At 34.5% G+C, this 15,624-nt stretch overlaps 1 protein-coding gene across 1 annotated transcript in view; it reads left to right on the top strand.

Moving 5' to 3' along the window:
• Positions 1-15,624, top strand: part of MMP16 (matrix metallopeptidase 16) — a 90,341-nt gene that overhangs the window by 55,132 nt on the left and 19,585 nt on the right. Inside the window, 3 exon segments of the mRNA XM_032223050.1 lie at positions 12,965-13,067; positions 13,070-13,101; position 14,766. Of these exon segments, the coding sequence (XP_032078941.1) occupies positions 12,965-13,067; positions 13,070-13,101; position 14,766 (136 nt within the window).

Here is a 15,624-nt window from a genome sequence, read left to right as displayed (position 1 = left end):
AAATGAAGAAGGATTGCCAGACCACATCTCTCTCATTTTTATGTCTGGGTGTTGCCATTCTCTTCCCAGGCCTCAAATTAAATTAAAACAAAAGCTTTGGATGCTTAATGGTAGATATGGTAGAACTAATTCTGCTTAATTTGCCTTTTCTTTACTATCAAATTTTAGATGGTGTTATTTTTTTGTGTGATGTTATGTTCTTTTTTGTGGGCTTGGATAAAGGCAAGCAAATTACACAATAGCCTTTGGTCACCATTATTCTTTATTTAGCTATGCTTGCTTTGTTGCATTTGGAAATATTTCAAGCTTCAGACAGTGTCTTTAAATGGGGTTGCCTCCAGTCCCCTAGGAACATTCATCTATTCCAACTGAATTTACATATGAATAATATATATGGGCAGAGGTGGGCTGCACTTAGGTTCACAAGCACTGGTTGTGAGCGTTCATGCATGTGTGTAAGCTTTGGTCACATACGCCCCTTTGGGAGTGAAACGGAGCTTCAAATAAGCAGTTAGTGTAGTAGGAGAGGCACAAAACTCAGCTGGGCAGTGAGAGCGGAGGGAACAAACCAGAAACTTAGTTATAAATGGATAGTTTAGCACAAGTGCGGGTGGGCAGGCCTACCCCACTATCAAAGCTAAGGGTTCGCAGCCCACCACTGTATTTGGGCATGTATACATTTGTAAAATGGTAATCATAGGAGGTTTCAGCAGCAAAAATATTATCCATACTTGTTAATTAATCATATCCAGTCAAATATAGGCTAAGTCTCTTTAAAAAGGGAAGAAAACAAAACATATTAGAACACCTAAATAAAGCTTCTATACAATATCCCCAATTATAATTGGTTGTACGGGATATGATATAGGAATTAAAGATAGAAACATTTTTATTGGCTAAGTCAGAAATCTCATATTATGAAGTAATGTAAGCTAGTTATGTTTTGTCCATTATTGAAAGGAAGAATTGAACATATGAGGATTGATTTCTGAATAGACTTGGTTAACAACCAAGTTCAATAGAACTCCATCAGAAGTCCCAATTTCACACAATGGAACTTCTGTCAAATAGAAATCAGTAAATTTTAAATATTCAGACATTTTTAAAGCATAAAAAATACTTTGCATTACTTGGTAACTCAGAGCTGATGGACATTATTATATGAATTTTACCAATTGTAAGCTGATACACAAGAATGCATTTCCTGGAGTCTGTAGCAATTTGCTTCCAATAAGATGTCTACAGTAAATTAAATTCATAAAACTGTGTCATTTATAATTATCTCTCAGATTTTTTGTCATATATATATGCAACAGTAAAAATAATGGCTTTCTGTCTGGATGGTCTCTTGTGATGAGCCAATAGACAGAGAGAGGAAGCAGTATGTTTCCTCCCATATTTGGGCATACCAGGGATTGTGACACTAAATACATACATACATACATACATACATGCATGCATGCATACATGCATGCATACATACATACATACATAAAACAAAAAATCTGAGAGATAATTACACACACACACACACACACACATATATGTGTGTAGTATTTGTGACTAACTATATATATATTATTATATGTAAAAACCAGAATTTAACCTACAGAATTCATCATTGCAAAATTAATATGAACTTTGGCATCATTTTTGTAAATCAGTGTATTTTAAAAGATACTTGCTACATGTTCACTTTATAAAAATATAGATACGGGCTGAATCTAAAATTAGAATAGATCAGTAAAATAACTCTTGTGACTCTTTTGGATTTTATTTATTTCAGTATTGTATTATTTTAATTTTATTTTATACACTTATTTTAATGGTATTTCCTGGATATGTGTGAATATATGTATCTTTGCATATGTTTTTATGTAAGATAGGCAGAAATATGGGGATTAACAGAGCACTAGTAGAACATTAAGCTTCTACTCTATTTCCAATTATTTTGTCATCTCCCATCCCAAGTGATTGTGTTGTAAATGTTTGATCAGGACAGCTATTCTCTCCCTTCATCCTGTCATACTCCACCTAACTTTCCTCAGTATATTTTTTACAATGAGGTTGGCTTATTTAAATATTATTTGCACAAAATTATTGGTTCATTTAAGGATTTTTTTTTAAATATGCTGTATTGTTTGTTGTTTCCCCCTCCCTTTTGAATTGTGAGCCGCCCTGAGTCTCCTTAGGGAAAAGGGCGGCATACAAATAAAGGCAAAAGTAAAAAAAAAAAAAAAAAAAAAAGGATTATCTTATCATTTGTTCCTGTTCCCTTCATTCTACCAACCAGCAAAATTGGTAGAAAATATCACTGTGTGATATTTTATATTGGTTTGCTCTGATTAGTTAGGGTGAAAGTGCTCATACTCAATATTATATAATTTTAAAAAGCCAGCACATGGAAAATATAGTAATGGGCATGTTCATAATCCGTAAATACATTAGTTGTATTTTATGTTACCCAATAAGATTTAAGACAAAAAAAAACAGATTTCAATTATGACATTAGAAGAGGGTAGATGAACTGAATATTCAGGGAGAATAAATATATTTGTGAATATATAAAATTATTTGACAGGTAACTTTATAGAGTAAATTATGCTAGCGAAGATTAATAGTTTGATTTTAAGTTAATTTTAAGTTAACCATTGCACAAATATGCTACTTATGCACACAGTGAGATGGTTAAATGGTTAAAAATACTCCAAATTCCAAAGCAAGTTTCCCATGTTAATTTCAAGACATTCTGTCACAGAAATACAGCTTAGTGTCATATACGTATTTCGTATCACATAACCACTTGCCTTTGGTCTTGTTGATTGGGATTAATGAGAATTGAAGACCAAAACTTTAGTAACATGCCAAATCTTTTTCAAGAACTTGTCCTGTGTTTATCTTGTTAGCTAAAATAACTGTTCTTAACTGTTCAGTATTTACATCCTGGACCACTCAATATGTCTATGTGAGTCAAAACATCTAAAATACAAAACCTGTTTACATATTGACATACTTTAAAAGAAAACCGATACACTTTGTTCTTTCTCACCTCTCAACTTGTATCAGGATGTTGAATCCTAGTATGATAAATATATTCCAGATGTCTTTGATTACTCTGGGCAGGTAGCTAAGGAATATCAAATCGACAGTACAGTCTGTAAATCTCTCTTTGCTGTCCAGTTCTAAACATGATGAGAAAGCTTGGAGCAACTTTAAAGATTTAAGGATTAAGCAATCTTTGTGTAGCAGCAGAACTAATGTTCTTTATTTAGGTTCTACAAAAATCAAGCAAGAAAGTTATAATTACTAGGAATCACTTTTTGAAGTGGGTATTGAATATCAATGAATGTCCTTGACATAATCTTCAATAAGTACTTACATACCAGTGGTGGAATACAACCTGTACGCCACAGTACAGGCATCCCGGTGCTGTTCTGGTACGGTGCTCTGGAGGGCCCCCCCTCCTTACCTGTATTTGAGCCGATTGGGGCTTACGCGCATACACACGGAGCGTACAACACCTGCGTGATGCTCCGCCAAGCATCTGGAGCATTGCAGATTGCCGCGTGGGGTAAGTATGCATGCACACACTGGGCACATCTGTGCACATGCATATGGTGGATGCCCGGCCCTGTTGCACCGTACTGGTTGCAACGGGATCCGGAACCCACCACTGTTACATACATACCCGAAGATTAAACAGTCTGGTACTGTAATTAAAGACATCATACTAGAAACCAGGAGTCTGTCAATTCGAGTCCTGCCTTAAGCACAAAACTAACCCTAGAAAGAAGGCAATGGCAAATCACTTTAAAAAATATTGTAAAGAAAAATACAGGCACTAGTCCACGCTGTTCTTGCCAGGGGTCAAGACTGATTCAAACCCCCAAATAATATATACATATGTGTGAGTATTTATTGTTGCTTCTTAGTTTTAAATGAAATAGAATAGTGTAATACTCAGAAGTCTATCAAATAGATTGCTGTTTAAGCTGAACATTCATCAATATTTTTACATGTTCTTAGTCATAAAAAAGATCCAGGCCATATTATCCATTTGGACATTAAGATACATGTTACCCCATGCAATTATACCTTTGATTGAGTCATGGTATGAAAACTAAACTTTTAGAATTTGTAAAAAGACCTTGAATTATCTAAGTTATTTTGTTCATTCACTACCTATCTTATCAAATTACAACATGAGGAGAAACCTGCAGGCAATTCTTGTGTTTATGACATTTTTATCATTGATAATCAGCAAGAAGGAAGAAGAAGATAGCCTGATCCCCAAACTTGCATCTAACCTAAATCTGAACTCCTTCCACCATTCATCTGTCTACTGAGATCAAATTTGCTCTCAGTATCATCTCTCCTATCTTTTACTGTCCTTTCTTTCAATCATGCCTGAAGTCCATCAACTAAGTATCTGCATTGCTTTTAACATGCTTTATTACTAAGATCAACAGGAGAGAGGCTTCTGGGGAAATAGCATTCGCAGAATTTGCTTAGCCTATACAGGTAGACCCTGACTTACAATTGGTTATTAACGACTACTCAAAATTATGACAGACCCTCCAAAAGGTATTTATGACCTGGTTATAAACACCTTACAGTCCCATCTGGTCATGTAGCACATTTAGGGCACTGGGAAGCCAGTTTACATGTATGGCCATTTAAAATGCCCCACAGTCATCTGACAGTAATTCTCAATATGTCTGTCAAAAATCTGGCACTTACTTTCAGTTTTTGGCAAAAATACCCCATAGACAACAACGACCTTGCTTAATTACCATTATGTTCACTTTAATCATCACTACAAAAAAAGGTGAAATCAGGGCAGACATGGGATGATCTGCTTTACTGCTGTCACGACTTATATTGTAACGGGCAGCTCCATTACAGTTGTAAATCAACAACTGCCTATATGCGAAAAAATGTTTTCCTTGGTTTTCTTGAGCCATAACATGTGGGGATACAAAACATTCCTTATTCGAAGCTTTGAATTTAGAATGCCCTAATCTGAATGCAAAATGACCAATTTGAAATGTAAACATGTATACAATTGACTGTTTTAGAAAAGTTCAGAATATTTCCAGAAGTATCAAAATAGCTTGCTTCACACTCAAGAGGGTGTTTTCAATTTTGAAATAGTCCACTCCCTTCATTGTCATTATTGAGCCCTTCTCCTCTGTCAAATTGAGACACAGAGTTTCATGCTGTTTAGCTTTATTCTGGATTCTACTGTTTTAAAATATGCTCATTGTTGGTTTTTAAATTTGTGGTACCTTACCTTGCCTTTCAATCAAATTGAATGTTGCTCCTGGCTATGCTGTTTTATGTTTTGTTTTTATAGTGGTGGTGGTGGTGGTGGTGCTGGTAGTAGTAGTAGCAGTAGTAGTAGCAGTAGTAGTAGTAATAGTAGTATTTAGAATGTGGACTATATCTTTGAATGGTTTGATTTCATATAGCTTGATGAAATGAAAGCATAAAATAGAAGAAGCTTTGGTATGTCTCTATAATATGCTTTTGGCATTACAAAGTCAGTTTTAAAGGAGCAATTGGTCATGAATTTCATTTTCTGTCAGTAAACGTGTTAGTGTATTAAATGACCATTTAGTAGATGGTGCACCAGTAGAGATGCAAGCTTTTATGAATGTAAAGAGTATAGTATTGATTTGCAGAGATTTGGAAATTAATAGCAGGGGCATTCTCATGATTTGGAATTGAGCCATCATTCAAAGGCCAGAGCAAAAACTAGAAATTGTCAGAAGGCTTTTTAGAATCTATGGATCATAAATGTTGCAGATTTGCATACGTTATTAAGAAAGTTTTTTTAAATTATATCATGTTGCAGGCTGCCCACCATTGGCATGGTGTGTATGTATGTACGTATGTACATATGAATGTGGTAGACAGCCTGTAACATGATATAATTAACAAAATACAGCAATATATAAAGCATATAAAACAAATCTGGAGAAAGAATACCAATACTACATCCCACAAGATATCCACATACCATTCTAATCCAAGATCTGGGGGAAGATCCAGGTTTCACGGTTCATTTAAATAGACTCATGGCTCAAGGCCACTATGATAACAATGGGATACCATTTCAAAGAGCAGGCAGTGCAACAGAAAAGGCCCAATTCCTGGCCCTTATCAAGTGACTTTGTCTAATCAATGGGACTATGAAAGTGTGAAAACTAATCATATAAGATAGGCAGAAATTATAATGGCTTATGTCCTTCAACAAACCAAGGCTGTTGCTATAAAGAGTTTTATAGGTTACAACAAGCACTTTGAATTCTAACTCCCAGTGAATCTGAGTGACATTAAATCTAAATGAAGCCAAGTAACTTTATCCCCCGATGCCCAAACATTCCCATAGAAGCTGTAAAGATGATCATGGGGGCACCACTGGCAAACCAAAAGGTGATCAATGAAAGATCTGAAAATGGCAAAGAACTGGTGCTAATATCCTCCACTTTTTAATGCTTAAGTGAAAATACACTGCCCTTTCCTAATATCATTTATTCCAGATGTGTCAGGGCATCAAAATTTTCAGCCAGTTTAGTCACACAACCTAGGAATTCTAGTAACAAGACCCAACACAACACATTGGGATACCTTTAATGCTGAAGAGGCTGAAAGGTGGCTCAGTGTTAAAGATGCTAGGTTTGTCAGCTTAAAAGCTGACAGCCAGGGTTCGACACCTGAGCACTGTGAGACAGAGTGAGCTCCTGTTACTTGCCCCAGCTCTTGCCCTCCTACAGTTTGACAGCATGCAAGTAGATAAATAGATACCACTTTGGTAGAAAGGTAATAGTATTTTATGTGCCAGTGTATAGCACAGGTGTCAAACTGTGACAAATTACAATGTTATTTCCCTTTGCGGAGCTGGGATGGGCATAGCTTGTGTGTAATGCATCTGACCCATGGGCCACCTGACACATCCAGCCAGTTTGACACCCGTGATGTATAGTCATGCTGGCCACATGACCATAGTAAACAGACAATGCTGTTTCTCTCAGCTAAAAAATGGAGATAAGTTCCACCTCCTAGAATCAGACTTGATTGACAGGAAAAATCATTACCTTTAATACTGAAGATGATAAACGTAGCAAAAAGAAATTAGACAAAAGCTTGCTTTTTTGTTTGTTTTTATATTTAAGTACATTGCATATGGAAGTCTTTTTTAAAAAACCAAAGTTTCCTAAAGAATGTAGAAAATATATATTCTGTGTGTATGAGAGAAGATAGGTCAAGAGTGCAAAATAAAGTGAATCTGATGCAATAGCCAGATGGTCTTATGCAAATACTTACTTTGGATCTGAATCTTTGCTCAGCAATACATGCAAGGGCTAATTTCAAAAATCAGCTGAAACTATAGTTGCAAATTCTTAACCAGCAAGGATTGTGTTACATTTTCTGAGAAATATTGACAAAGCAAGTGGAAGGGTGAAGGTACAAATTATTGCAGACTGTACTGCTAAGAAGTATGAATGTCTTTGAAGACTGGCTGTTGTTGTGGGGGAATTATTTTTATGTATTTATTTACAGTATATCCTGCATTTATTATTTTTACAAGTAACTCAAGGGGGCAAAATAGTCAACACACATCCTTCTCCTATTTTCCCCACAACAACTGCCCTGTGAGGTGAGGTGCGGTTGAGAAAGAATGGCTGGCCCAAAGTCACTCAGCGGCTGTCATGCATTAACTGATTAAATTCATGAATTAAATAATTCATGGGAACAGATAACTGATTTGTGCTCATCAACAACTGCCTTTGAATAAAATTTTAGGTGGCTGACATCTCTGATGACTTTGAGAAATACGATTCAGTGTGGTCTTCTTCTATATCTGCTTTTCTGTGAGAGAATTTAATTTTGCCTTTTTGCCTTTTTCTTATCCTGGAAGTTAGGCAATTAATCCTAAAAATTGCTTTACTCTTCTTCCTTAAGTACAGTCGTATGTCTTGAAACTCAGAATAACTAAAGTAGCTAGCAAACCAGAGAAATTTTAGAAGCTGTATTTGAAACCAATGCTATATTGGGAACAGTAAACAGCTAATAAGAATCAGTCTTTAGGACTATTTATTTATTTTATTAGTTTGTCAAACATGTACAAGATAACAGGTGTAAGTATGGACATGGACATGAACAAAAGAAATGAATACAAATAAATGGAGACAGTAGGACAGGGATGGTAGGGATGCTGGTTTGCTTATGCATGCCTCCTTTATGGACCTCTTAGGAATGGGGTGAGGTCCACAGTAGATAGTTTAAGGTTGAAGCTGTGAGAATTTGAGGATATAACAATGGAGTCAGGTAATGCATTCCAGGTATTGACCACTCTGTTGCTGAAGTCGTATTTTCTGCAATAGAATTTGGAGCAGTTTACTTTGAGTTTGTATTGATTGTTTGTCCATATATTATTGTGGTGGAAGCTGAAGTAGTCATTGATAGGTAGGATGTTGTAGTAGACAATTTTGTGTTTTGTGCTTAGGTCCGACCACAGGTGGCGCAGTTCCAGGTTGTCCAAGCTCAAAATTTCGAGCCTGGTGGCATAAGGCATATTTAAATAAAATAATATTTTAAAAAGGCATATTTAAATAAAATGTTTAACAAAGTAAGCCTTAAGAAGGTCAACTTGGATTTCCATTTGAATGTGTTGACTGCAAACTGTATCCTTCAGAAACGCTGCTTACTTTGAGTCTTATTTAAAATCTAAAAAAATGCACCCCGGAGAAACTTTCTTACCTTTACAGGGAAAGAAACCTGCCAATCACTAGTAAGGCTGCACTGTTTGTTTCAAAGGCTATCTTTATTTAGAATATATTTTATTCATTTTCACATTCCATTTGCAATCACTTATATACAGGGTATTTACTATAAGAAAAGAAAAAAAGAAAAAGGGAATAAAACGAACAAATAAAAAGGAAACACAACTCATCATTCACAACTCATCAAAGGCTATCTTGAAGAAGACATAATATCTAGGGGTTAACTGGGATTAATTGTAGGCATGATAGTTATTTAGGGTCATGAACTTTTTTGAATATATATTTTGTATTTTTGCATAGGTTTTGGTATATTTGATATGGTCAATTGACTTAATAAATAAAGTTTCTATCTATATATTTAAATGTGAGATTGAGTTGGGTTCTATAGAATAGCTTGGAAAATGGCCAAAACTTTCCAGAAGGCAACAGTGATAAATTGTTTGTGCAGTGTTGTAAAAAAAAAAATCACATAATTATCAGGAGTTATTTTGTACTGAAATATACTAGACAAAATAGATAGTTCTATTTGTAATCAACCAGTTGCTTTTCCAAGTCTCGTTTTTTTAAAAAATTTGATTTCCTCCCCTATCTTTATTTGGATTAATTGAATGAAAGCTTATGGACAGCATTCTCCAATTGTTGGCATATGAGTTCCATGCGCCTTCGGCATTTAGTTATACCGGCCACATGACCACAGAGACGTCTTTGGACAGCGCTGGCTCTCCGGCTTTGTAACCACACCTTAGAGTCGGGAACAACTAGCACATATGTGTGAGGGGAACCTTTACCTTTATGCTCCCATTTCCTATTTTCCCCAAGTAGCCCTGTGAGGTGGACAGTGAACTTACATGAAATGTTGGAATGGCTGCAAAAGAGACAACTGCCAGTCAGAATGTGGCCATTGTGGAAAACAAACTGGTCAGGATCTTTCTCAGTCATGCCCACATTACTTTACCTGTCAATCTCTCAGACAAATACTCACACTGCCAAACAAATCTGAGGGCAAGACTCAATCAGCAATTTTATTTTATTTCTAAGAATGTCCATGAAACCCTTGTGGGGCTCAGAGACATTTTGTAAATAAATATATTCCTTTGCAGTTTTTTTTACTTAATTTGCTTTTGATTAAAACATTACAACTAACATTTTTTAATAGTTTGAGAAGAGATTATGTTCGCAAGATGTTCACAAGAATCCTATTGCCACTTCCAGTCTATAAGAAACTATTTGTTCTGTCATTACTACATTTTTGATTCCACCACTGTGCATTGTCACTACTCCAGGTCATTGGCTTGTGAAGGGAGAGGCAGAGTAATATATGTTGTTTCATATATACTGTTTTAAGATGCAATGTGAGTTCCATAAAATGTAGCTGTTTGGGAGGGAATAAAATTAGCATAGGAAAAGATTTTCAGTGACAGAACAATATCTCTCCCACAACAGATACAGTTTAGTTCCAATATTAGGATGACCCAGTGATAATACTACTCTGTTGTAATATTTCAAGCTCTTGAGCACTGGCATCAGAATTTTAGTCATCATTCATGCCTGAAACTGACAGATTTAAAATTCAAAGACAGCCAAGTAAAATATGGTAAGTCATTTAGTTGTGCTCCATAGATTTGTAATGTGATTGTTCAAAGTAAGGAAGAAAGCTGTATTAGAGATGCTGGTTAGCTCAGCTATTGTACATTATTTGACAGTCAGGTCATTATTTCAAAATAAAATCCTAGCACAGCTCTGGGTATTCCAAATCGGTATTAAAAATCAAAAGAAAACTGTATGTGCATTTCCTTGAGCTGCCCAAGAATTGTAGAATGCATAACATAAATCAACAATACTCTTTCTTCTTTCACTATGATATATGCCTTACTCTTCTACAGTCTGTAAATAAATACCACAAGCATCTGGGATGTGCAAAGCCCCTGAACTGCTTCATAAAGCAAGTTGGCACAAGCAAAGGATCCCTCCTCAGAATATTAATGTTGTTTGATTGCTTTATGAAAGGTGCTTTGCTCATACCAATACATTTTGCACACTGATACACTTTCAAATGTACTAACAGCTGAGACTGCTGGAGAAAAAATGGAAGTAAATTTATTGAAGATGAATATCCCTAGAATTCCAGACAGAAGGATCAGACTTTTTTTTAAAAAAAAAAAAAAAAAGCATTCCCTGAAATTGGATTCAATAATATTTTAGAAGAAAAAGAAATCAGTATGGTTTTTAATAATTTGGGCTTAGAAGACACTAAGGATACCAATATCTTCAGCACTTTCAAATTTGGAAATCAATAGTTAAAAGACACATCTGAAGCTACAGAAAACATAAAATGTTTTGTTGTTTTCCTTGAACACTGTGGATCTACAAAAAACAAAATATCTATAGCAAACTGATGAATGGACTTCAAGGAGTACTTAGTTCTGTTTACCCCACTCTCATCTACATACCCTCACAGACACATCTACAGAGCCACATATATTGTTCCTTTACTGAACTGAATATGATGCTTAGACCAGAAGATCTCAGTTATTGTATGTCAGGCTTAACATAATTGTTTATAGAAATTACTCAATTTAAAGTTTTGTTTTTGTAAGTTTATAACTTTTATTTGAAAAGAATTAAAGAATTAATCAGTAACTATCACATGGAACTAATTGCAAACATGCTTTATTTAAATACATTATCACATGCAAGAGACATGATTAATTCATCTAATTATAAATGCCTTTTCTAGTCCTGTGGTTACCATACAGGCCTGTAATGTAGTATATCTAAGTGTACTAGGATAGTAAAGGATGTCCTAAGAATATCCATCACAAAGAACTATTTGCATTACTGTAAATATATAATACATATTTGTGAATATCAAATGTACTATTAGAATTCATATCTAACATGATGAAGACAATTCCATTTTTTACAAATATGAGGAGTTACTACAGCTACCAATATTGTTCTCTTTATCAGTCTTTTTTTCTGGTACTATTCAGGGCTGGGCAAATCAACCTTACTCTCACCTTCTTCCAGAAAAGCAAAGGATGTTCAACACGAGGGATAACTGCAATATGGCATTCACAATATAAACCAATGAATTCAACCATTTCATTCATTCAACCATATTCATTCATTCATTCTCATTCATTCATTCATTCATTCATTGTTTAATTTCTATGGCCACTCATCTCAGTCAATGTCCTCTGAGTGAGGTTTATGTTTTGCAACAGAGACCATTTTTAGGTTTTTCAAAGTAATGAGAGAATTAATGAGAGAATAGATTAGTATTTATAATCAAAACATATAGCCCAAAAGATTATTATTCATCTATAAGATTTCAAAAAGTTGAAAACAAATATATGGAAAATATGTACATATTGTGGCCACTTTATCTAGTAGTTCACATACGGGTCACTGTACAATGTTAATAAAATAACATTAGTTATTTAATATGTTTGTTTTATTTTGATCAATACCTATACAAGTATCATTATGCATGCAACAGATGGTAAAACTGTAAAAATGGAGAGAAAGAATTGGTGGATCAATTACAGACTGTACCAGCAATTTCTAAATTTACATGGGTAAAGTATGTGGAAGTGTTCATGTATGTATATTTTTAAATAAAGCTAATGCCTCAGGTATTGTAAATAAAACTGTTTATCAACAAACTAATGAATTAGATTAAGTATACATAAAAAAACATTAAAGAAAAACATACACAAAACTCACAACATTAAAAGGGATGGAGGAATAAATTTAGTCAAAATTGTACAAACTTTTGTACAAAATTATTCAAAGAGGCAGCTTGCTTCAACTTCAGAATAAATCTCACAGTGTATTTCCATTTGCTCTGATCATAATTAATGCAAATTACAATTGGCCCATAATCCAAGTCTGCAAGAAGTTTATAAGCATTCACCCTGATTAAGTGTGAAGTCATGGAAATGGGAAGAGATAAAGAAAATAATCTTCCTTTCTAACTTGAGTAGGAAATATTATTCCAGTTTGTACTGGTGGTGGTGGTAGTGGTGGGGAATGCCAAGGCTAAGCAGAGAAGCAGAGAAACATTAAAATTGTTGTCCAACTTAATGCTAATGAAAGTTGTATCTCAATAACTATTGTGATAATTATGGATGCCTCCAAATATCATCAGAAGTTCATTTGCTTATTTCCAGGATCAGTGGTTTTGGCGAGTCAGAAATAACAGGGTGATGGATGGATACCCCATGCAGATTACCTACTTCTGGAGGGGACTGCCTCCAAGCATTGATGCAGTTTATGAAACAGTGATGGGAACTTTGTTTTCTTTAAAGTAAGAAGTTTAAAAATAATGCTCTCATTATAAAATTCTACTAAGAAACTGTTTAAACTAGCATCTTATCATTATTCTAAGTGGGAAGAAAGGCCTATGCAGAGATGATAGAAGAATAGATGATAGATAGATAGATAGATAGATAGATAGATAGATAGATAGATAGATAGATAGATAGATAGATAGATAGATAGATAGATTAAATGTAGTGAAAATATTATTAACTGAATACATAAACATGCACAGGAAGTACTTATTTAGATCAAAATAAAACATATCTCTCTGAATGATAGCCAAAGCTGCTTCAGGTTAAATTTCTGCTACCAGTTGTCCCAGAACCTGTCAGAACTGGCCGAATACCACCTCTGGTTGAATGCATGAAAAGTGGGGTGGGAGGAATCCCAGTTATACAAATACAATATTCCTAATTTAAATTGCATCCTCCTTTATTTGTTAAAAAAGATATTTTACTTTCCAGTATAACTACTTTGTTCTATTATTTTTTAGATACAGCTGTGAATACTGACTTTGACCAAAGAAACATAAAGACTTTAAATTATTCTTATTCATTATTTCTAAGTCACATGGTGAACTGTAAATAAGTAAAATTCAATTTTGCTTATTTCTAATAAAGTAATGCACATCTGAGAATTGGAACTGTGAATCTTTCAAGTTAGGGAACATTCAGAAGATTTCTTATTCCCTAAAATTTCACGTTCTGACATTATGACATTTTGTAAGATCCTAGACATTAACAAAAGTTTTTTTTACTGCACTACATTTGCCATAAGGATACATTTCCAATTTCTATTATAATCCTTATACTTTATTGATTTTTTGAAATCTGTATCCTACCGACCTGAGCAGTGGATAATAATGGCAATTTTTAAATTGGACCGTTTAATGTGCTTTTATATCATGTGTGTCATTACAGAAATTAGTTAGTTCAATTTGCAGTAGCTAACTTTAATCCATAGTTATATTGTACAATATCCAAGATCATTTTAGGGGACAAAATTATGTCACCTTACGACTACTTGATGAACTTTCTTTCTCCCATTTGAAAGAACCCAACAAATCAGTTACTTTTCCAAAGTTTAGAAGAGCAAAGTTTTATATAGGTGAGAAGGAGAGATCATGTGCCATCCTGTGGTCCCTGCTATTTCATATGTCATGTCCATTTTAATCAGAATTAGTTATATTGGGCATTAGTTATTTGTCTTGCTTTTCATGTAATCTGTGTTACATAGTGATTTATCTGCCATTACCAATTCATGTGGGAAATGAAAGTATTAACAATGTTCCTGTTCTCATGCAAATTTCCTTCGTAATTAAAAATTTCATAAAGACCAAAAATATGGCATGTGCAATGAAGTTTTTTGTATTCCTCTCCCCACCCTCAGTTTTTCACCAAGCATCAGCTGTTGCCTAAAATTAAAACTTTAAATATGCATCTAATTTGAGTTTAATGTGAAAATTATACATTCTACTGAATAAATACTAGTTTATCATTACAACCTGTTCACTGGGATTGAAAACTCATGTAGAATATAATTACTCATAAAGTATTTGTTAAATAAGGTACATTTATAGCAACACAGTAAGGGATTAGATGAAACTCTCAACTTTAACTGTTATAATGAGTGGCTCATTGTAGCTTAAAGGGTTGGTTAAGACAGCATGCTGGGTGGTACTGGAATCTCTTGAAAATTGCTCTGGCTACCTTTGAATTTCTCTTCACCCCCTAACTTGAAGGCTTCTATCCCAAGAATGTAAGTAGTGCAGCTTTGAGAAACTTCTTTTTATTTTTATTGCTTAATAAATAGTTAACATGGAAAGGTACCTTTTTGCCAGCTAATTATGGGTGGAGAGTGTCACATAAGGGTGTGGAACACAAATGCTGAGAACACATATTGTAGAAAACAGAAAGAGCTAAAAATGCACCACATTTCATTACTGCTTCAATGTGTTTAAGTCATTATATTGGGTTTGAGGTTTGTTTGTTTTTTGTATTATGGATTTTTCTAAGATGCTGTCTTGATTTAATCATCCCTTTTTCCTCTCCACTATCAACTATTTTATATGAAACTACATAAAATTGGAAAGGAATGTTTACATTCGTTTTTTAAATAAAGTTTGATTCCATTTATCTCTTGTGAGATTGATTTTCGTCCAAGCAATTAAGGAAGTGATCCAAAGGTAATTTTTCCAAAGGCAACTGGACTTTCTTGGTTTTTTTCTTTGAAGATGTTTACTTCTCATCCAAGAAACTTCTTCACTTCTAACTGACTGGTGTGGAATGGAAAGGTGTACATTCTGTGAAGTATAAACAGTATAAATCCTTCAATTCCCAACCAGTCAGTTAGAACTGAAGAAGCTTCTTGGGTAGAGTAGACAGAAACTTAGAATAACTTTATTGGTTCCACCACAAAACCGCGGTAGACTAAAGCGCGTGTGACTAAAGTGCGGTGAACAAAACCACACCGTCAAAGCGCACGACAAAAGCGTGCCGACAACCAGCGC

The sequence above is a fragment of the Thamnophis elegans genome, chromosome 8, assembly GCF_009769535.1.
Source record: "Thamnophis elegans isolate rThaEle1 chromosome 8, rThaEle1.pri, whole genome shotgun sequence".
NCBI classification, from domain to species: Eukaryota; Metazoa; Chordata; class Lepidosauria; order Squamata; family Colubridae; genus Thamnophis; species Thamnophis elegans.
The sequence above is the reverse complement of the archived record's forward strand: the minus strand, read 5'-3'. Positions and strand labels throughout refer to the sequence as shown.